The sequence below is a fragment of the Myxine glutinosa genome, chromosome 6, assembly GCF_964187855.1.
Source record: "Myxine glutinosa chromosome 6, kmMyxGlut1.1, whole genome shotgun sequence".
In the NCBI taxonomy this organism is placed as follows: Eukaryota; Metazoa; Chordata; class Myxini; order Myxiniformes; family Myxinidae; genus Myxine; species Myxine glutinosa.
The window spans coordinates 107602201-107625352 of NC_136266.1; the positions used below are offsets into that span (position 1 = coordinate 107602201).

At 42.8% G+C, this 23152-nt stretch overlaps 2 protein-coding genes across 5 annotated transcripts in view; one reads left to right on the forward strand and one right to left on the reverse strand.

Moving 5' to 3' along the window:
* PSPH (phosphoserine phosphatase) overlaps window positions 1–10170 on the forward strand; it is a 72848-nt gene extending 62678 nt beyond the window's left edge. For all 4 annotated transcript variants that reach the window (XM_068120790.2, XM_068120789.2, XM_068120792.2 and 1 more), the window contains 3 exons: window positions 7190–7335; window positions 7430–7578; window positions 7876–10170. In XM_068120790.2, the coding sequence (XP_067976891.1) occupies window positions 7190–7335; window positions 7430–7578; window positions 7876–7983 (403 nt within the window). In that variant the 3' untranslated portion in view covers window positions 7984–10170. The remainder of the gene's footprint in view (window positions 1–7189; window positions 7336–7429; window positions 7579–7875) is intronic.
* A 22-nt stretch (window positions 10171–10192) lies between these two features.
* On the reverse strand, window positions 10193–21891 carry CFAP119 (cilia and flagella associated protein 119). The gene is made up of 7 exons (XM_078781059.1): window positions 21833–21891; window positions 21552–21731; window positions 21152–21212; window positions 19432–19548; window positions 19233–19287; window positions 15254–15282; window positions 10193–10315 (listed from the first exon to the last, which is right to left on the reverse strand). Exons 1-7 carry the CDS (start codon window positions 21889–21891, stop codon window positions 10193–10195), a joined length of 624 nt encoding a protein of 207 aa, XP_078637185.1.
* Window positions 21892–23152: the final 1261 nt, after the last annotated feature.

Sequence of the window (23152 nt, forward strand, 5' to 3'; positions counted from 1 at the left end):
AAATGAAAATTGGTGATTTTAGAAATTTGGCCTATGTTGACCTTTTGGCCTATGTTGATCTCAAATATACTTGGTGGTTGAATTCAGTGACCAGATATGCAAGTCCTCTTCAAATTTCAAGTCAATTGGATGAAAATTGAGGATTTTAGAAATTTGGCCTATGTTGACCTCAAATATACTTGGTGGGTGAATTCAGTGACCAGATATGCACGTCCTCTTCAAATTTCAAGTCAATTGGATGAAAATTGAGGATTTTAGAAATTTGGCAAAGTTGGTGACCTTTGGCCTATGTTGACCTTTTGACCTTTTGACCCCAAAACAATAGGCTTCTCAATTGGGATGACCTATACAGCTTGGTGAAGTTTCGTGACGATCGGTTTAGAATTGTGACCTGTAGGCCGGTGACAAACACAGACAAACGGATGAAAAATCACTCATTCAGTGACACTTGGCAAAACAGAACAAAGCAGAATGGCACTCAGTAGAACATCCTTTTGACCTCTTATATAATTGGTGGTTGAATTCAGTTCGCTGATATGAAAATCCCATTCAAATTTCAAGTAAATCGGATGAAAATTGAGGATTTTAGAAATTCTAAAAAAGTGGTTGACCTTTGTCCTATGTTGACCTTTTGGCCTATGCTGATCTCAAAAATAGTTGTTGGTTGAATTCAGTTAACTGATGTGTAAATCCCCTTCAAATTTCAAGTGAATCAAATGAAAATTGAGGATTTTAAAAATTTAAAATTGTTGTTGACCTTTGGCCTTTGTTGACCTTTTGGCCAATGTTGATCTCATCAATAGTTGGTGGTTGAATTCAGTTCGCCGATATGTAAATCCTCTTCAAATTTCAAGTCAATTGGATGAAAATTGAGGATTTTAGAAATTCAAAAAAAAGTGGTTTACCTTTGGCCTACATTGACCTCTTGGCCGATGCTGATCTCAAAAATAGTTGGTGGTTGAATTCAGTTCGCTGATATGAAAATCCCATTCAAATTTCAAGTAAATCGGATGAAAATTGAGGATTTTAGAAATTCTAAAAAAGTGGTTGACCTTTGTCCTATGTTGACCTTTTGGCCGATGCTGATCTCAAAAGTAGTTGTTGGTTGAATTCAGTTAACTGATGTGTATATCCCATTCAAATTTCAAGTGAATCGGATGAAAATTGAGGATTTTAGAAATTAAAAAAAAGTGGTTGACCTTTGGCCTACATTGACCTCTTGGCCGATGCTGATCTCAAAAATAGTTGTTGGTTGAATTCAGTTAACTGATATGAAAATCCCATTCAAATTTCAAGTAAATCGGATGAAAATTGAGGATTTTAGAAATTTGAAATGGTTGTTGACCTTTGGCCTTTGTTGACCTTTTGGCCAATGTTGATCTCATCAATAGTTGGTGGTTGAATTCAGTTCGCCGATATGTAAATCCTCTTCAAATTTCAAGTCAATTGGATGAAAATTGAGGATTTTAGAAATTCAAAAAAACTGGTTTACCTTTCGCCTATTTTGACCTTTTGGCCTATGCTGATCTCAAAAATAGTTGTTGGTTGAATTCAGTTAACTGATGTGTAAATCCCCTTCAAATTTCAAGTCAATCGGATGAAAATTGAGGATTTTAGAAATGGTTGTTGACGTTTGGCATATGTTGACCTTTTGGCCTATGCTGATCTCAAAAATAGTTGGTGGTTGAATTCAGTTTGCCGATATGTATATCCTATTCAAATTTCAAGTCAATCGGATGAAAATTGAGGATTTTAGAAATTTGAAAAAAGTGGTTGACCTTTTGCCTATGTTGACCTATTGACCTTTTGCCCCCAAAATATATAGGATTTTGTCGGACCATGAACTCTACCATTTGATTCGTGAAGTTTCGTGAAGATCGGTTTAAAATTGTGACCTGTAGGCAAGTATAAGTGAACGGACAGACACACACACACACACACACACACACACACACACACACACACACACACACACACACACACACACACACACACACACACACACACACACACACACACACATATATACACACACACACACACACACACACACACACACACACACAAACACAAACCGGAGTGATCAACATACTTGCAAATTTTTTTTTTTTTTTTGCCAAATAACAAACGGACAGAACCACAAACGCAACCGACCAATATACAGTCATACCCCGTTTTATGCCATTTCGACCTACGTCAAATCCAACTTTACGCCACTCTTCTAGAGTAAATTTCAGTTCAGCGAACGTCATTATGTGCGACTTTACGTCACTCTTACGGACGTGAAAAAAAAAATCCTTAAAAATATATTTAAAATAAATAAAATAGTGCATAAATTTACAATAAAAGAAGCTAAAAAACAATTTAAAATACAATAAAAAGCACATTAAAAATATATAAAAATGTATGTACAGTATACTGTACATTCGCGCAGCTGCTGGTTCTCATTCAAAACAGAGGTGACGTACAGTATTCCTTTACTGTGTCTGTGTTAGCCATGGGTCGTAAGAAGGATAATGCTAGTGTTTCCAAGCGTAATGTGGTTACGATGGAAGAGAAGTTAAATATGATTAAAAGGTATGAAAAAGGTGAAAAAGTGTCGCTGACAGCGCATAGACCCTATCGCGAATCGGAACCGCAATGCGTCATGGGATCGGAAAGGGGCAATAGTATTTCGCTTTGGATTAGGACAAAGCACTGTCTCCCAAGTTTTGTTCGCAAGTGTACAGCCAATATAAGTCAATACCTACTCTCAAGTGCCTTGTTGGTATTACACCTAGCGGAACAATTTCATACATTTCCAAACCTACAGGAGGAAACACGTCGGACAAAAAAATTGTAAAGATGACGAACATTGTAGACAAGTTCCAGCCCGGCGATATTTGTATGGCCGATCGAGGTTTCAACATTCAGGAACTGTTCTTGCATAAGCAGGTTGTTTCTCTTCTCCAATGGGAACCCCCCTTTCCCTCAAATATTTCTTTAAATCGCTGGATTTTAATGCCAAAAAATGCTGAATTTCTTTCACATTAGCCATCTTCCTTTCCGTAAACACAGCGTCGATCGTAGACAGACGCTTCCTCTTCTGGGTTCGTGTTTACCTTTGCCCCCTTTTCGATCCCATCATGCTTTGCGGTGGAGCGCCCTCTGTTGATATTTACCGATTCGCGATAAGGTCTATGCCTTAGGGCTGCCACGGTCGACGGTATCGACCATCATTCATGATAGGGAACGTATTCTCGCATACGTCGCTGAAAAAGCGCTGCCGGCTAAGACTGCTAAAATGTGTGTTTGTGTTCAGAAGAGACGCCATGTTTAAGGTGAATAACATAATCTTATTAATTTTATTTATTATTCTTTACAAATTCATTTATTAATTGTGTTCAATACTCATTAAAAAATATGACTAAAATGTGTTTTAGTGTTCTTTAAGGTTTAGCGATAGTTATATACTTTCACGAGTTATTGTCCCCCGCGCGCACAGCGGAGCGAAAGGGGGACGATGGCTTTCCCCTCCGTCCGTGTGTCCGTCCGTCCGTCAAGTGCGTGCGTGCGTGCGGGCATGCGTGCGGGCGTGCGTGCGTGCGTAAGCGAAGGACCGCATTCGAATTTGGTGTGTGGGTGCAACCCACGTCAAAATCTAAGATGGCCGCCGCCATGTATGTCTGATGCCATGTATGTCTGAACCTTGTAACCTGCATATCTTGAAAAATAAGCGAAGTACCAACTTCTAATCTGGTGTGTGGGTGTATCTCAGCATAAGGACGAACGCTATTGAAAATTGGGTCGCCACGTCAAAATCCAAGATGGCCGCCACCATATATATGTCTGAAACTTGTGAGCGAAATATCTCGAAAAATAAGCGAAGTACCAACGTCTAATCTGGTGTGTGGGTGTATCTTGGCACAAGGAAGAACGCTGTTTAAAATCCGGTCGCCACGTCAAAAGCCAAGATGGCCACCGCCATGTATGTCTGAACCTTGTGAGATGAATATCTTGAAAAATAAGCGAAGTACCAACTTCTAATTTGGTGTGTGGGTGTATCTCGGCATAAGGAAGAACGCTATTGAAAATTGGGTCGCCACGTCAAAATCCAAGATGGCCGCCGCCATGTATGTCTGAACCTTGTGAGCGGAATATCTTGAAAAATAAGCGAAGTACCAACTTCTAATCTGGTGTGTGGGTGTATCTAGGCACAAGCAAGAACGCTGTTTAAAATTGGGTCGCCACGTCAAAATCCAAGATGGCCGCCGCCATGTATGTCTGATGCCATGTATGTCTGAACCTTGTAACCTGCATATCTTGAAAAATAAGCGAAGTACCAACTTCTAATCTGGTGTGTGGGTGTATCTAGGCATAAGGAAGAACGCTCTTGAAAATTGGGTCGCCACGTCAAAATCCAAGATAGCCGCCACCATATATATGTCTGAAACTTGTGAGCGAAATATCTCGAACAATAAGCAAAGTACCAACGTCTAATCTGGTGTGTGGGTGTATCTATTGGGTTGCCACGTCAAAATCCAAGATGGCCACCGCCATGTATGCCCGAACGTTGTGAGATTAATATCTTGAAAAATAAGCGAAGTACCAACTTCTAATTTGGTGTGTGGGTGTATCTCGCCTTAAGGAAGAACGCTATTGAAAATTGGGTCGCCACGTCAAAATCCAAGATGGCTGCCACCATATATATGTCTAACCTTGTGAGCGAAATATCTTGAAAAATAAGCGAAGTACCAACTTCTAATCTGGTGTGTGGGTGTATCTAGGCATAAGGAAGAACGATATTGAAAATTGGGTCGCCATGTCAGAATCCAAGATGGCCGCCGCCATGTATGTCCGAACCTTGTGAGATGAATATCTTGAAAGATAAGCGAAGTACCAACTTCTAATTTGGTGTGTGGGTGTATCTCGGCATACGGAAGACCGCTATTGTAAATTGGGTCGCCACGTCAAAATCCAAGATGGCCGCCACCATATATATGTCTGAAACTTGTGAGCGAAATATCTTGAAAAATAAGCGAAGTACCTTCTGGTGTGTGGGTGTATCTCGGCATAAGGAAGAACGCTATTGAAAATTGGGTCGCCACGTCAAAATCCAAGATGGCCACCTCCATGTATGTCTGAACCTTGTGAGCGAAATATCATATCATAGCATGTTTTATGCGTGTTCCACTTTGTCAACTCACATCACTTCCCCGACGGGGAACCTAGGCGTAACGCTTGTTTACTCTAGTTTTACGGTGTTTGTCTTCATTTTAAGGCATTTTTAAGGCTTTTTTTTTTTTTTTTTTTTCTTCTGAATACAGGATCGAGGCTCGTGAAAGAGCTAAAAGGCATTACGCCCAGTTTACGTCAAAAACCGAGTTACGTCACGGCTTATGGAACCAATTAATGACGTCGGCCGGGGTATTACTGTACTTGAAAAATCTTCGCTTTTGTAAGTAATAAACCTTATCTGATCAACACGAAACTTCACAAACATGATCCCCTACCCAAACATATGCAGAATGTACATTTTTAAAGGTCATATGTCATGTGGTGTGGCAGCCATATTAGCTTGAAAGCCGATATTGAAACAAATCCCTTCTCTGAAACCGCTTCACCGCTCAATGTGAAACCTGTCATGGCTGATGAAAATGTGATACTTGAAAACAGCCCAAGGGATTTAAATCAAACTTGTTTATTTTTAGGACGGTGAACGAGGGCATCTACCCGTTGTGGGACTATGCAAAGTCATATTGGCGGCACAGTCGCATTGCTCTAGTAATCTAGTTGATCATGAAAGAGCGTAACTAATCAGTGGAAGGTTAAAGCTGTGTTCACACAGATAATCCATAGCAACTAGGTAACCACAGTAACCTTAATACTTTCCAACAATTTTGATCTGTATTCATTTTTGACATTCACATGAAGATATTTCATACAGGCCAGGTGGTCAGTTTGTGAAGTACTGGTATCCCCCGCTTAAGGAAGGGGTTACGTATCTTTATACCCCTTCAGTGTGTGTGTGTGTGTGTGTGTGTGTGTGTGTGTGTGTGTGTGTGTGTGTGTGTGTGTGTGTGTGTGTGTGTGTTTTATCGTTAATCCCTTTGTTATGTTTTTTTTCTCATTTTCCTTTCTTTCTTTTTTTTTTTCAAAGAGTTGTTTTTAACCCTTCCATTTTGAAAAGTTTATTATCAGTAATCCTTTTGAAGAGTTAATATCCCAATTGAAAAGTTAATGAGCGGAAAATATATCACCACAGAAGTGATGTTCCTGCAATCACCAGACATTGTGGCTGCTCCTTCATTATAGCGAATCGAGGCCTTTGCTAAGCAAATGAATGAATGAATGATCGTTTTAAGGCCATTTTCCCCGCGAGAGCAGGGGTTAGCCTTGCAGGCCCCATGACCTCATGGTTCCCTTTTTAAGGCAATGTTTTTATGGCCGGATGCCCTTCCTGACGCCAACCCTTAGTCGCCTCTTAAGATGCGCAGGGATATGGTGTACCTATTCAAAATCTGGGTACACACCGGGATCATTCATCCCAGCAAGCTGGTACTCAATTTGCCGACCTCGGAAGGACGACAGGCTGAGTCCATCCCCCTGGCGTTAATTCAGCGATCGACAGATTCGAACTCAAGATCCTAGGATCCCAAGCCAGCACCCAAACCGCTAAGCGAACACCAGACTCTTCGTTAAGCAAAGAATAGCCCAAAATGTAACCATTCATTGTAGTGAACCTTCTCTATTAAAACGTTCGTTGAGCGGTTAAGCGGGGGATACCTGTTGTTGTTTTCACAAGATGGTGTAACGAAGACCTTGCCCCTGAAGAGTGAGTCGCATCCTCTCCCCCTGACCAAGGGTTCTGGTTATGTTAACACAGACTTGCGCTGTACGAGTAGTTCAACTCCATGGTCCCGGATGGATTAACTCTTCTGATTCGGAGACTAACTGACTTGCGTTCACACAGGCCTCAGCTCTCAAACCTTTGGATTTACTCAAGACTAGTCTTTCGGTGTGAACCCATTTTGGGACGAGTGAGATTACTTTGCACTTTGGAAAGTTAACAAGGACTTACCACATGCAACGCGTTTCCGCTGTTTACATAAGATCTTCTCTTCAAAGGAAATTTGTTTTGGAAAAAACCTTAAAATACCAAACTTTGGCATTGAGTGTGATTTTTGGTGCTTTCATGTCTGTTCACCAGAGAATTGGTGAGTTACCTCCAGCTTCATGGAGTCCAGGTATTCCTCATCTCTGGAGGTTTCAACCAACTGGTGGACCCTGTGGCATTGGAGCTGGGAATTCCCCTAGAGAACGTCTACTCCAATCGCCTTTTGTTTGGCAAAGATGGTAGGCCTCAGGGGAGATCGCTGGTACTTAAATGAAAGTGTTAATGTCCAGGTGTACCTTGATACTGATCACGAATCGATGTCTGTGTGTCCAGGAGAATATGTGGGGTTTGACAAAAGCCAGTTGACTTCTGATTCAGGTGGAAAGGGGAAGATAATTTGTCGGCTCAAGGAAACCAGGGAGTTCCACACGATCGTCATCATTGGAGATGGATTCACCGATCTCGAGGCCTGTCCACCTGCGGTAAGCTGGTTTTCAAGCCACTTCATCTTATTTGCCTCACCCATTACGGAAGGCGAATGTCTACAAACAGATCTTCTTTAATAAAGATGGCAAATTTTCAGATCTACCTTAATCTATATACCCCAGTGTGGCTGTGCATTAAATGCTTGTTCAATGTGTATTGCTATGCTGGTGCTTATTTTCCTGCCTTTCGTACATCCTCGTTTATTTTTCCTATTTATCCTTCACCCTTTTTCAAATGTCAAGAATATTTACAGTTTCTAATGTTCACCAACCCCACGCCCTCCTCCCTTGCAGGATGCCTTCGTGGGGTTTGGTGGCAACGTGATCAGGGCACCAGTAAAAGAGAAGGCCAAGTGGTTTGTGGCCAGTTTCTCAGAAATCCTTCAGGAGCTTCAGCCATAATATTCTCAATGATGCCACATCCACATCCATGGAAGAGCGAGGCAGTTATAAAACGCATACCATGCCTACCGAGCTCTCGTTTAACCCTCCAAAATGGCAACGACTGACAGATTCGCCCCCAAAGTTTGTTTGTAACAAGTCCCTTGGTTTGATAAGTGCATTTTGAAATGAGTTTTATACCGTTGCTGAATGAACCTGAAAGTGACTGACCCTCAGAAGGTGAAATAACAGGAGAATATTTATTAGGTAGAATGAAGAACTAGTTTTGCTGGTGAAGGCTCGTGTCGAGCCGCATTGGAGGCAGGCAGGTGGAATGATGGATGAAATCAATGGGATGTTGATTGAGGTATGTTGGCCACTGTGGGAAGGAGAAACTGAGATTTCGGTCGTTAACCCTTCGTCGGAAGAAAAAAGCGTTAACTCCCAAAACGTTAGCTTCTCCTCGTCTCCCACGGTGGTGCCTCGGTCAACGTCTTGTTGATTTCATCCATTATTTCTCGGCCAATGATTGCACCTTCAACACAAATTGTTTTTGCTTTTGCACAGTTGCGTTAGTTTTTTCTTGAATCGTTTCATGGGAATGTGCAAAGATGAGTTACTTCTTTTTCAATGATTTCCTGCTTTGAAATGTATTTAGGTTCTTGTATTCACTTCTGAAATCATAAATGATACCTTGCATAGTCTTGTTGTTGAAATTTAACCGATGACCGCACAAGGTCTACATTACAACTTACAACACCTCTTATAAACCCTTTTCGAAATCAAATGTATGAAAGTTGAATTTCAATTTAAACCATTAATTGTCTTATTTCTAAAAAATATTCTTTCTTTTTCTGTCCCTTGACTATTTTCAGGGCTGGTAGGACAGTGTAGAGGTATGTGCAATCCCCTCTGAGCGGCCTCTGGGTTCGAATCCAACCCAAAAATGCCACCCTGGTGTTTCGCATGTAGAGCGATTTGTGTGTGTGTTTGTGTGTGTGTGCGCTCCTTTCCTTGGACTGACATTAAGCTGGGTGTCCCGTTTGCTGCATTAGTTGGTAGGCGTTAGATCATGCGGTGTCCTTTACGGAGAGAAGGCCAAGCCAGAACACTGAACAAGAAAACAAATTACAAATAAATGGCCAGCCGGTTCGTGAAAGACTTGGGCCAGAATGTTCCCGCCCTCCAAGACACTCCACAAGAAGTTGAGAATATTTGGGACTGGTAAAGAAGAAAGAAATTTCTTGATTATTTTGCAACAAATTTGTAAGCAAAAGGAAATGGCAACCCTCAATATTTTAATAATTAAGCTTCTGCATCGTCTTCCTCTCACCATTCAATCAAAGTAGGAGAAATTCCCACCCCCGTCCCTACCCCTTCCCCCCTCCCCACTCTAATTTCCTCCCACACTCCCTCCAATTACAACCGGCAAAACGTTGATGGCATCACACAGGTTCTGCTCAATTTCCTAGCAAAACTACCAATAATTATAGATTGAATGAATGAATGAATGAATGATCGTTTTAAGGCCATTTTCCCCGCTAGCGCGGGGGTTAGCCCAATTACCAATATAATTAATAGATTGCAGCTTTCAAATAAGAATCAGATCTGATGTAGAGTTTGTTAATTCTGTTTAATTCCTGTTGTTGAGCAAATGTTTTTGTTGTTTAATTTAAATTTAATGCGTTGCAATTTATATTATTTTCCTCTTAACTCGATCATGAACAATGTTTACATGTCAACAATCACTGCTCTACACTGTTCAATGAGAGAACATGGATTGTCTTACCATTCTCGGCTTGGGAATACTTAGAGTTAATGAATAGTACTAATGCTTGCTCTGGGTTCGTTTATAGGGTAAAACCTATTCCATGCTATTCCCTTTAAATCTCGATGGTACACATCACGGTGAAAAAAACACTTTATTTTACAGTTCATCGCCGAGTTTCAGAGATGAATGAATAATGCAAGGCACAATGAACTGTTGGTGAGAATTTGATCGTTGCTGAAAAGCATCTTTGATATGCATGAGAATGATCTGTTTGGAACAAAGCATTTGACCAGTAATAATAATGATTGTTTGAATAGATAGTTGAGATTTATAACTGAAAAAAATGTTAAATTTTGGATTCTTTTTTCATCAATCGAGTGCTTTGTAAAATCTTGCCTTTGATGAGTCACCATTAAATATTTCCATATCCATGGCAATTTCTGGGGCACATCATTCAGCCTAAAATGTCAATGCGGTATATTGTTGCAGCTGTGGGTCCGTTTCGGTTGCCCGGTTCGAGTCCCGCAGGTCGCGACAAAGCAACAGCCAGTTAAGTCCATGGGCCCGAACAAGTTCCCAGGCCTATTTGCCACATTACATGACCTCATACCTTACTTGAGAGGCTGCGGAATTAACCGAGTGCTCGACGCCTGTGCTTCTTATCAATTCAGTCCCACATTGGAACCCTTTGATGTTGGGCTAGCGGCTAGGGTGCCGGCTTAGGATCCTAGGATCCTGGGTTCGAATCTCGGTCGATCGCCGAATTAATGCCAGGGGGGTTGACTCAGCCTGTCATCCTTCCGAGGTCGGCTAATTGAGTACCAGTTCACTGGTAATTCCCTGTTTGTCGTTGAAGGCGGCAAAAAGGGTTGGCGTCAGGAAGGGCATCCGGCCGTAAAACATTGCTTCAAAAAGGGGACCAAAAAAACAACAACTACCACGGTCCCCGAAAAGGCCAACCCCCGCCTTGCGGGGAAAAATGGCCTCTAAACGGTGGTATATTGGAACCCCCTTGCCTCCTTTCCCAGCATTCACCTTCCCTTCCTTCCTTGCTATCACTTCTATTTTTAGTTTGCTTTCAGCAACCATTATTTCTAGGTCTTTGTCATCAGCCTGATATTTGTTTTTATTACCCTCACCAGAGGAGAGGGTATTGCATTTGAGTCCCTTTGTCTGTCCGTTTGTCTGCACAGAATAAATATGATTTTCTCTGCAACCGTTGGTCCGAGTGACAGGAAAATTTCATCATAGATATATCTCCACCTGTAAAAAATTTTAAATGATAATTATGACATCTTGGGGGGAAAAAAACGAAAAACTCTGCACCTCCATATCTCCGAAAGTGCTGCATAGAAAGAAATTGAGACATGGCTCATTATAAAGAAGTCTCCATGTGGAATAACATCTGTGAATGATGATTGTCATAGGTGCCTCCATTATGACGTCATAATTTGACAAGTACAAAACGTCATCTGATCAAGATGAAATTTCTTCAGCATAATCTAGGAATAAATTAGTGGAGAAAAAAAAAATGCTGACGTCATCGTTCACGTGGTTCGGCCGCCATATTGGTTTTAACACAAAAGCCTTAAAAACCACTGAAAAAAAATCCTGGCGAGGGTTTGCAATCTCTGATTGCTCTTTTTCTTGTTTCATTTGTCTTTATTTGTCGCCCTCACTCTGCCTCCCCTCCCCCCCCCCCCCCCCCTCAAATAGGTATTTGCTTTCATCTTGGAAACTACACATCCAATTCCAATGAAACTTGACCACAACCTTCAACACCCACGATGTACCAAAGTTTGTTCACGGCATTTTAAAAAACCGGGCCCCTAAGGGAGTGTTTTGAGGAGGGGGATTTCCCCCCCCCCCCCCCCCCAAATAGGTATTTGCTTTATTCTCAGAAACTACACGTGCAATTCTGATGAAACTTCACCACAACCTTCAACACCCATGATGTACCAAAGTTTGTTCAAGGCATTAGAAAAATTGGGATGGGTTAATCCCCAAAATAGGTATTTTTATGTCTCCGACCCCGAAGGTGGCCGGACACATGTTTTCGGGTTGTCCGTACATCCGTCCGTCCGTATAGGCTAAACCTCGTTTTTCTCAGCAACCATGTGTTCGATTGAGACAAAACTTTCTTGGTGGGAGTGACACCCTTGCAGAATGTTTTTATGATAATTGTAATGTCAAAGGTCACGTGGTATGGCAGCCATCTTGGATTAAAAGCAAATAATTAAAAATTATTTATTGGAAACCACTGAATGGAATTTTTTTGAAACTTGGCACATTGTCAAGTACTCCCAATGGGGAACAAAAGCATGATAATGATGACATCATAGGAGATGTGGTATACCAGCCAAAAATGTTTTAATCGAATTTCTTCTCCGAAAAATCTGAAATTGCATGCACATGATCTCTGATCCATTTGTATTGAAATATTAAATTTATGATATCATCGGTCACATGGTTGGGCAGCCATATTGGATTGAAGGAAAATATTAAATAATTATATCTCTGAAACCGCTCACCCTATCGATGTGAAATTTTACAAATATCATCTAACAGCACTGTTGCATATAGTTTGAAAATGATGATGGCATAGGTCACGTGGTTTGGCAGCCATATTGAATAGAAAAACGAACCTTATCCAATCAACACAAAACTTCACAAACGTGATCTACCCATACATATGCAGAGTGATGGCATCTACCCATTGTGAGACTATGCGGAGGCATATTGGCGACAGTCACATTATAGTTTTTGTTTGTTTGCTTAAAGTCTTGTTTGTTAAATTATGTTAGTACTAGCAACGGTACCTGCCCTATGGGCGGGGCTTCAATTGGGAAGCCCAAATGAAAAGGTAAAATATCAGAAATTGAAGGCTTTTTATTTTAAACGATTCATATTGTTGTGGATATGAGGACTGTATTTTTTTTATTGTGTGTTTTATTATTATTATTATTGTTTATTCTGCGCCTCCTGCCTCCGGAGTTGTGTAAAGGTCAAAGGGCGTCCCATAATTAGTCCAAAAGCATACACGTCAGCCAATCATCGAATACCCCTGTTCAGTAGCTTATATCTTATTATGTGTCTTAGAGTAAGGCTGTGTCTCCCATTAACTTAAATACTCCATTGCACCAAGTGAAAGAGATAGATTCCCTTCATTCCCATTCCCAAAACCTCCATTCCCCCTTTCGTCGATTGGCAATTACCTCCCCTCCAATTGCCGCCATTGACCACGAGGCAGGGTCGGAGAAGAAAGGCGTGTCTCCACCTCGTCATAGAGGGGAGGAGTGAGCCCGCCCCACTCGACCAACCATGAGCCAGGGGTTTGGCTTGAGAGGGCGGAGAGAGAACGTTTGGGGGAGGTTCGAAAAGGTTGAGTGGCGGGGCGTATATAACCCGCCGGCGGGGCGTTCCCAAGCGCAGACGAGAGGGAGTCCAAGCAGTTGGGTCCAAGAGATGCGCTTTGAGTTGAGTCCGAGAGAAGTCCAGAGTTGATCTGCAGCTCGAGCCACCGAAACTGCATTTACAGCAGCTCGAGCCACAGCAGCTTGGGGCCTTGACGGCAGTTCTTGAGCAGGGCCGCGAAAGAACGATGGCTGCTAAACGCGCCGATCGTGCTGCAGTACCCGTGGACCTTCCTCTCCCTCCAGCCATTCACCTCCTGCCAGTCCTATCATCATTCCCCGCGTGAGTCTGTCCTTGTTTGTTCTGTCCCTGGGTTAATTAAGACTGTAGGTAAGCTAGCGTTGCACTGTGTCTCTAATATCTTCTGTAAATTATTTTCTTATCTTTCCTTCTTCCTTGGTTATTTTGAGCCTGTAAATAGTAAATAAATTTAGTAGTATTTTCAACCCTTTTCTCGTCTTATTCCTTTTCCTCTTTGCATTCGGTCGCTTTAGAGTTTTCCCGATTGAATAGCGGTGGCGCGATCCGGCCAAAGTTTGGGGTCAATCGGGTTTTAGAGTCGGGGAATAACTGTTCGGTCGCGGAGCCTCCGCTCGGCAAATATAACATCTTTAACCGCGTCCGTAACAATATAAACATCCGTTGAATCATATCACATGCAAATCGGCAAAATCTAAACAGTACATGGCTAAACAGTACATGGACGTTCACGTACCACGTACGTCTCGCTCACTCTTATGTTGTCCCGATAATGATCCTTCCGCAAGTTCACCGAGGGAAACCTGGTTACGACTTTTACTTCCTTTAGACAGTCAAGTTTGCTCATCTTTTCGGTGCACTGGCACGAGCCGAGAACGGCCAGTGCAGGGGCTGCTCCGAGGATCTCATCAAACCGTCCGATCGGTAGTAGCGACGGGCGGTGTGTACAAAGGGCAGGGACTTAATCAACACGCGAGCTGATGATTTGCGCTTACTGGGAATTCCTCGTTCGTGGGACACTGTCTCAAGCCCCAGTCCCCATCACGGATAGGGCTCAGCGGTTTACCCGAGCCTGACGGCGAAGGGCAAGGTACACGCTGGCCCGTCCAGTGCAGCGCGCGTGCGGCCCCGGACATCGAAGGACAGTAAACGTTCATTAAACATTAAACGTTTATTAAAGGATTGCGAAACGAAAAACATTATGAAATTACGTTCACACCGTCACGTCATACACTACCGTGAACACATACATCGTCACAACATCGTCACAATGAGAACATCGTCAAAATGAACGTTATGCGAACGCGAATGTTATGTGGGAGTCCAAACCTGAGAATGCTGGAGACCAAAGCTGAAATTGGGAAAACTAAATAGCCTATTTTATTCCTGGAGATCCCAGGATTACCCACCCAAAATATCTTTGCGATCGGTTCAGCAGTTTTTACGGTACCTTCGAACAGACAGACGGACATTTGGTGAATTATAGTAAGATGATTGTACATGCTGCCCTGTCTTCTAGCAACCATTAAAATTTGATTAAAATACCATGATACTGTTTAAAATACCTTTGGTCAGTGTAGTACACTGCTCTATTCTACCAGGTGAGTACCTGGGGTATTGCCCCTATTTTATTAGCTTTGGACCTCTGTTTCCTCGTATTAACTGCTGCCTTTGTCAACCATGAATCGTTTTCCCCTGCCGTTCATCTCCCAAAGCTCATGGGCTGAATAGACCCGGCAATGAAGGATGATTTTTTTCTCTCTCCTCTTTGGTCCAGTGTTCATTCTTTATATATACCGTCTATGGAGCTTGATATTTTCTTTGGCAAAACCAAGGGAGTGCAGATTCCTGTCTCTCGATGCCGTGCAGACTCCAGCATCTGCGTGGGACGATCTTTGTGTGCGGCAGGCTCAGGGACATCACCACATTATGTATATATTGTACATGCTCTTCCATGAGCTCTTTTATACTCAAATTATTTTCGAATGTCATGTTCCTGGCGATTAAAATCTTCACCAGGAAACAGATTAGCCGAGCAAGCTTTAACTCCGAAGGCATTCAGTTCAAATATGGCAGAGTTCATACACGTGGGGAGGGAGGAGGGTGAGGATGCTCAAACTCACTTACCTCACGGAACCTGACGGCAGCCTTCAAACCTGTGGAAATTAACGCAAACGAAAACTGATGTAAAATTTACAGGGGAAAATAACATAAGGGTTTATTTACAACGGAATGCCGGGACAAGGAAACGCGACGATAAAAACTAAAACCGAATTTGGGATCCCACACACCTGACTTGCACACAGACACAAGAAGAAATAAACTGAAATGAATAATGGTGTGGGATTATCGTGCACTTAGCTGCGAGCGGCTTGAACCTTGCCCGAAATCGTCCAGCCCCCCCCCCACCCCCCCTCCACCCGTTCCCACGCTGGGAGAAGGCCGCAGTCCACTCGGTTCCACAGGCCGCTAGGCCTCATTTTCGGCCTCGTCACGCTCCAGCGGCAAGTAATGCTCGTCCACGCATCGTTTCTGCCTGGCAAAACTGCCGCTCTTCCTCTGAAAAACTCGGCACGTCTCCCGGTGGCGTCTCCGATCGCTGCCTGGAGCCCGCTGTCCTGGTATTGTTTTCTCGTCTCACCCACCCCGGCCTCGTCACGCTCCAGCGGCAAGTAATGCTCGTCCACGCATCGTTTCTGCCTGGCAATACTGCCGCTCTTCCTCTGCAAAACTCGGCACGTCTCCCGGTGGCATCTCCGATCGCTGCCTGGAGCCCGCTGTCCTGGTATTGTTTTCTCGCGAGGTCCGGAACGAGGGACACTAGCCGAGGGCAGAGGACAACGTCAGGAAGGTAGCAAGAGGAGGAGGGAAGAGCGTGGCACGAGGAAGAGAAGAGAGAAAATGTTGGCCAGCGAGTTCTTTTACTGCCCGTCGTCTGACGTCATCGATCCTCCCTTCCAATCAGTCCATCACCTCTCGACATCTAGAATGTTCTTCTGGCGTCAGTCCCTCACCATTGGCCGAGTGCTTCACGTTCTCCTCCTCATGCCATCGGTCGGTGGCCAATCGGCGCTCTGCTTCCCCTTCGGCCTTCCTTCCACCAATCGGTGGCCAGCTTCTTGCCCCTAGCTTGAACAATCACGAGTCCTTCCCTACTCTGCCAATCGGCGCCCTTTGTCCTGCCTTGTGTCTTCCTAATGGTGGTGTCACATCCAATCGCTGCCCCTCTGGGCGTGTCTATTGCCTGCTTGAGAAATGTGTGCCTGCCAGGCGGGATTGTTAGCCTTGGTGCTTGATGCCTGGCTTCCGGTTGAGTTTTATTATTATTTATGTTGTAGTTAATGGGCCTTCCTCACTAGTGTCTATGGTGCAGTGCCAAAAGAGCCAAAGGGTAGATCACAGGTCTGACACACAGGGGAATTAACATAATCCCTACTCTATTTAACACAAGGATCATCCTTGTATGATCACAAAGATACACTTAATCCGACATCCGGGCTAGACAGATCCCTGATTATGTACATCGAGATGGTTCTTTTTCTTCACGACAGTCGGAGCATGATACATACACAGATCTACCTGATCTATATATCACTCTACCCCAATATTCATTACAATATTGTATATACTCTTATATGAGGTCTTTTATACTCAAATTATTTTCGATGGAATAGCAGACTTTGAGTTCTGTTTAAAATCGACAATAATCATTAATGACACTATGACAGTGTCGTGCATATACATTTATTATTTATTGTACACCACAACAAAACTACTGTTTTAGTGCAATATGTTTGACTCTCCTGTTCTGGATCAAAGTCAGGACTAGAAAGTCCTGGGGGTAAGGACACAAATATGACCATCCTTTTCAAAATCTCCATGAGGTTCTGCAGGTTCACCGGTGGTTTCTGCTGTTGTGCTGCCCCATAAGTTATCCAACTCACTCATTTGAAGGTAAAAATTTACATTGCTTGAGGAATAAGAGTTGCCAGACTTGTTTAATTATTTAAGTGTCTTTTTAAATATCATGCCATGCCTATTTTTACTATATGGAATTTGCAAGGAGAAATTGTTGCAGGATGTAACAGTGATGTGAACTCGTATCAGATTGTGAAACAGATGCTGAATGATGACAAACTGGTATAGGTATAAAGGATCTGATCACATATTGGATCAATTGGAGAATAGATCGGTTAAGAGCATAGAACATGTCATGGAATCCCTAGTCCTGAGATAGCTCAGTTCAAGCATTTCATAAAACAAAACTACAACCTGAAATGTAACCTTTACACCTGCAAGCTCATCATTGTATGTACTGTTTGTAAGCTTGGATAATGCCCAAACAAGGACAAGGCCATTGGAGCCATCAGCATGCAGGGTTTCACATGGATGTTGTGACATTGCTCAATCACTTTGTTGAATTTCTGTTCCATGTTGAATGCCAAGTACAGGTACTGTTTGTTCAGTTTCACCGTCTGCAGCGCCATCATTATCTGATTGCACATGGTAAATACCACAAATATAAAGTTGATAATACACTTTGTTGATAAACCTTCATCATAAAGATACCATTGCAACGGATGTGCGGAGTATCGTTGAGAGAGAGGAAGACAAATGATAAATTGCAAAAGATGATGGGAATAGAGCCTGTGATTGATGCTGTGAAGAGGAACAGGTTGAGATGGTTTGGTCATGTGTTGAGGAAGGATGAAAGTGACTGGTTGAGAAGAGTGATGGAAATGAATGTAGAAGGAAGTAGAAGACGGGGAAGACCGAGAAAGACTTGGCTAAAGATGGTGGAAGAAGAAATGCGGGCAAGGGGGTTAACAAGGAGAGATGCAGAAAATATGGCAAAATGGAGAAGATTGTCATAGGGACCGCAAGGCTAACCCCCGCTCTAGCAGGGAAAATGGCCTTTAAAATGCATGTTGTTGTTGTTTGTATAAAGATACTCCAGAATTCCAATATTTTATGGATAGATCAAGAACTAGAACGGCACTCAGTGGAGCACATACCTCTGCCAGGCTGAATAGTTTACATTTGTATCCTTCTGATAGGCCAGATCTACATCTGTATCTTAACCAATATGAATGATCGTTTTAAGGCCATTTTCCCCGCTAGAGTGGGGGTTAGCCTTGCGGGCCCCATGACAATCATGGTTCCCTGTTTGAGGCAATGTTTTTATGGCCGGATGCCCTTCCTGACGCCAACCCTTAGTCGCTTCTTACGATGCGCAGGGATACGGTGTACCTATTCTAAACCGGGGTACACACCGTGATCATTCATCCCAGCAAGCTGGTACTCAATTTGCCGACCTTGGAAGGATGACAGGCTGAGTCAACCCCCCTGGCGTTAATTCAGCGATCGACCGGGATTCGAACCCAGGATCCTCGGATCCCAAGCCGGCACCCTAACCGCTAAGCCAACACCAGGCTGAGTTAACCAATATCGAATCAATTTGTCTTTGGCACACACCCAACCTGTCCACCAAGTTTTGTCGGAATCCCTCTATGGCTTTTTGATATACCCTGCTCACAAACAGACCAACAAGCAGACAAACAGGTGTGAATACATATCCATCGTCCACCTTCGGAGGTGATATGCAATTTGCAAATCATGTTGGGGGTCTTGTGGTCTAGTGCAGACACCTGAGGCCACATGATGCGGCCCTCCTCATATAGTAGACCTGGTGCAAGTCGTAGCTGAAGACCACCGTGTGCTCACAACGGACTTTGGCCTTTTAACAATAGTTTGCATTTGTGATTGAAAAACGTTGGTTTTGCCTTTGCGTCTCCACACAAGATGCGTCTCTACTCCATGCAGTGTTTCTCTGATCATAGTAAGATTGTATATATGAATGGCATTTGAAGGTGCTGGGACATGCAGCATCGTTCCAACTTTGCTCATTTATGTTGTGCTAACCGCCATGTTACGGTTTGACATGCAATTGAAAGAGGAACACTGGAGTGATAGAAGTACACTTTAAAATTTTTAAATAATGAATCTAAGTGTGAATGGGACAAGAAAATGGATTTTGGATCGGTCCTGTTTCAATCGGAGGGGAAAAATAAAAACTAGGGTGACTGACACAATAATTCCCACTTACGTTCTTGTGTACATTCTGCCATTTGTGGATAGCTCAGTGAGAGGTCCAGTTGTACCTGTGGACACCAAAGTTTAAGTGTTATACTTATTGGCGTGCAGAGTCCAACTCCACATGATGGTGTGTGTGCTCAATAAGGGGAATGGGAGGTTATTAAATAAATACAAATTAGTAATTACCCGTGGAGGTGATGTCAACCCACCTGTGGTGTGAATGCATACTTGTATAGATTGCAATGAGAGAAGTAAGTGTCCAACATGTATTCTTTCATGCACCTCACTTCTTCCACATTGAACAATCTCATGCTAAACGGTGGTTGCTGGAACAACATGCAAGTCTCAAATTTGATTTTTTACTCACAATAGTTCAACCTTCAGTATGTATTTCTCTATTTACGAATGGATAACGAAATGTGTACACGTCTCTCACAAACTCGCCCCATCTCGCATGCTGCCTCACATTCCATCATCCAACTCTCTATCCATTGCAATTTGTGCTAACAGTTAACCTGTCGTCTTATATAAACCTTAAACATTTCCTCATTTGAAAATGCACAAATGCCATATCTCTAAAGGAAAGCTCATTGTCTTCGTGCCACAAGTTTTTTTTTTTTTTTTTTTTCGTATACTGAATCGAGGCTCGTGAAAGAGCTAACATGTATTCCACAAACAAATCAACCAGACAAACAAAACATACAAAAAGAGGGAGCGGAAGACAAGATGGGGAGAGGAGGGGAAGCACACAAACACAACACCTGAGAGCAGGGAGAAGCGCGGGAGGGAAAGGGCGTGGGGGGAGGAGGTGTTGGAAGGGGGGGGGGGGAGGTATAAAACACAAGGAGACCAAGGACTTCCAGGACAGAAGTTGGTATTTCAAAAAAGTGTAGGATTTGGGGTGAAATTAGCGGGGGTAGAAAAGATCAAGGTTTTGGATGGGGGAAGATAAGAGATGGTGGTGAACAGCTGTTTTAAAGACTTGGAGGGTGGAGTGGGATTGAAGAGAGTGAGGGAGTTTGTTCCAGAGGCGGGAGAAAAGAGGAATGAAGGAGTGAAGGTGAGCAGAAAGTCTTGATTTTGGCAGTTTAACCATGACCTCTGACCTCTGAATGGCAAGTTGACCTCTGCCATTCTTGCTCTCCTTCATCTCTCTGTCTGTCATGGATTCCTTTATTCCGCGTTCTCGGCAAGCCCTCTCCTCTTCAAAACCCATCCTTGTCGTGGCCTACCCGGAAATACATTTATTTGGTCAATCGGCCATTGTCCAATAAGGATGATTGCTCCCGGCTTTCATGGCTTGCTAGTCGCATGCTGGCTGTACCTTGTGTTCATGTTTACTATGATTATTAATCAACCTAGTTCATGTTTCGCTATTCTTTACTTAACCAGTATTACAAAAACTAATATTTTATCAATAATATGATTCCATGACAAAAACACCATAAGAGAGAGAATTGCTTTGTAATACATCTCCCCTACTAAGTTTCAGTTCATTATGTTAAAGGGTATGGGGGGAAAGTCTGAAAAACGGATCCATGTATAACATGTGACGTTTTCTAAGATCAAAAAGGGCATAACTCCATGAAAAATTGATGAAATGTCCTGAAAATCAAACTTCTTCTGTAACTTATCATAATAAAGCTGTGTACCAAATTTCAGTTGAATATGTTAAAGGGTATGGGGATAAAGTCTGAAAAACAACAGGTGGGATGGAGGGACGGACAGACGGAGAGCAAACCTATAGTCCCCTCTAGTGTAGGGGACTAATAAATTGTTTATGTTTTTATTCCAAATCTCTTTACCATAATTGCATCATCAACCATTCCACCCAATCACAGCAAAAGGTCACAACAAAATACAATAATTGTCAATGTTGTAACAGCATAGATGATGTTTTTAATGTGGCATATGGAGCAGATTACTCACATCAACAGTATGGTAAAGGATGAGGTCTTCAAAGAATGAAAAGCATTCATATTTTTCCAAACTGTGTTTCTGGAAACGTAGAAAGAATGATTCATGGCAAGATTTGAACTCTTTCATTGGAGAGTACCGGCGTTTAGTGTCACAACGTAGATCATTAGCAGTACACCAAGTATAGTCAATGCTACAGGGTAGTCAAAATGGTGCCAAATGTTTGAAGTATTATACATTTTGCAGGTTGTGTTGCATTGCTTGACACCGAGTGGTGTAAAGCAATATGTCTAAAAGAACGCTTTGTGATTTGTGATGCAAACTGTGTGACCTTTCACTGTCATTAACTAGGAATTTCTACAATCAGCTTTATTTTACAAACAACATTTCACGTGGTGTGAAAGTATTGTGCATAACTGTACCTGCACAAAGCTCGTGAACCTGCTTGACGATGGAGAAAAACGCTGAGGTTTGCTCTTGGTTAAAGTCGTGTTCTCGTGCAAAAACGAAACTGTAGTAGTAAAGGTCGAGCAATATGGCAGAGCGGTCACTGCCAGTGCTGTATGTAACACCTGTAAGATCAGCCAGCAACCTGAGAAAGATAAACTGATTTTAAAGTTGTTGTTGTTGTTAGCCAACGCTTATTGCACTGGGATTCAATTCTCGATTCAGACTGCTGGTTGCATCAATTACTGAGGCATGGCGATGCTGCTGATGCAGTGCCTCTGCACATTTGGGCAGGAATTAGTCATTTGTTCATGTGCCGGAGATAACTCGCTTACTCTTCACAAAAGACACCGTGGGATTTATTTTAACGTCCACCAACACAACCAGTGCAGGCAGACAGGACACCCAGCATATCATACATCTGAGGGATGGCACACATTGATGCCATGCCCTGATAACAATTTATAGCTGGGTTGTGATTCAAACCCAGGCTGGACAGCTCAGAGGCGAGTGTGTTTTCATCTCGGCTATCCCGCTAGCCCATCTTAAAATTGAAATAACTGAAAAACGTTGTTTACACACAAGCGAATACCTGTATTTTATCATCAGGTTGGCAGTTGTTGTAGGAAACTGTTTATTTGTTACAGTCGTGTTTTCTTTACAACAAAAGGATACTTGCCCATTCATCTGTCTCAGCAACTCCTATCTCAGCACATCCGTAAAAAAAAACATATGCTGATCAGTAGTCACTGGCTGTGTTTTAGAAATTTTCTGTATGGGACAGACCTCACAGACTCTATGTTGTCTCTCTACTCCAGGAGATAAATCAACCTCCAGGAAAGTAAAATGCACAGACAAACAGGGTTATGCCATGAGATTCCAGAACAGACAGTAAAGTATCGTGCCTGTCAATACACGATTGTTGTTTCCAAACCTTCCCGATTCTCTTTCCTTCATTGATTAGACATAACATTTAATAAATTGATGGGAAGTTCTATCCCAGTAATTCGCTTCACTGGATAGCCGACCTCCCACCTACAGTTTCACTCAGCCATAAATAATAAGTAGACAGAGTGGGAAGTCGAGAGCACGGTTCCCCAATTGGGACCACTAAATCACCAGTGAGGTAATGCGATAACTGGGTGCGAGGAACCTTCTAGATTTAGCTGACTCAACCAGCTTCCGCATAGCAGTTGCTCAGCAAAACGTCGGGCTGTGGAGTTGCAGCTAGTACTCCGGCTTCAGGGGTCGGAGGGGAGGTGGCGGGTTCGAGCAACCCCCTCCTGAACCCCGCGCTCCACACCGAACCTGTAGCAATATACATAAATATATATATATATATATTGTTGCGGTTTTGCGAATAAAGGCAACCCCCCTATAGTTAGTTACACCACAACATGTAGCCTCCTATAGTTAGTTATTTCTTATTAAATGTAAGGTATAGGCCCTTTCCAGTGTTTAGAAAGAAAACAAATAATGCGTTGAGTCAGGCAGGATGATTGTGGGCCTCGTTGAAGCCTAAATTGCCTCGTCATGGGAATAGACAAGGCCCTGCAGGCCCAAAGG

What these genes read in the sequence shown, in the direction of transcription:
- CFAP119 (XM_078781059.1), bottom strand. Translation starts at nt 21,891, where the DNA reads ATGACTAATTCCTGCCCAAATGTGCAGAGGCACTGCATCAGCAGCATC. An exon ending in TCCTTTACCATACTGTTGAT is followed by an intron (nt 19,549 to 21,151) that starts GTGAGTAATCTG and finishes ATGTTGTTCCAG; the next exon opens with CAACCACCGTTTAGCATGAG. An exon ending in GGCAGAATGTACACAAGAAC is followed by an intron (nt 15,283 to 19,232) that starts GTAAGTGGGAAT and finishes TAATTTCCACAG; the next exon opens with GTTTGAAGGCTGCCGTCAGG.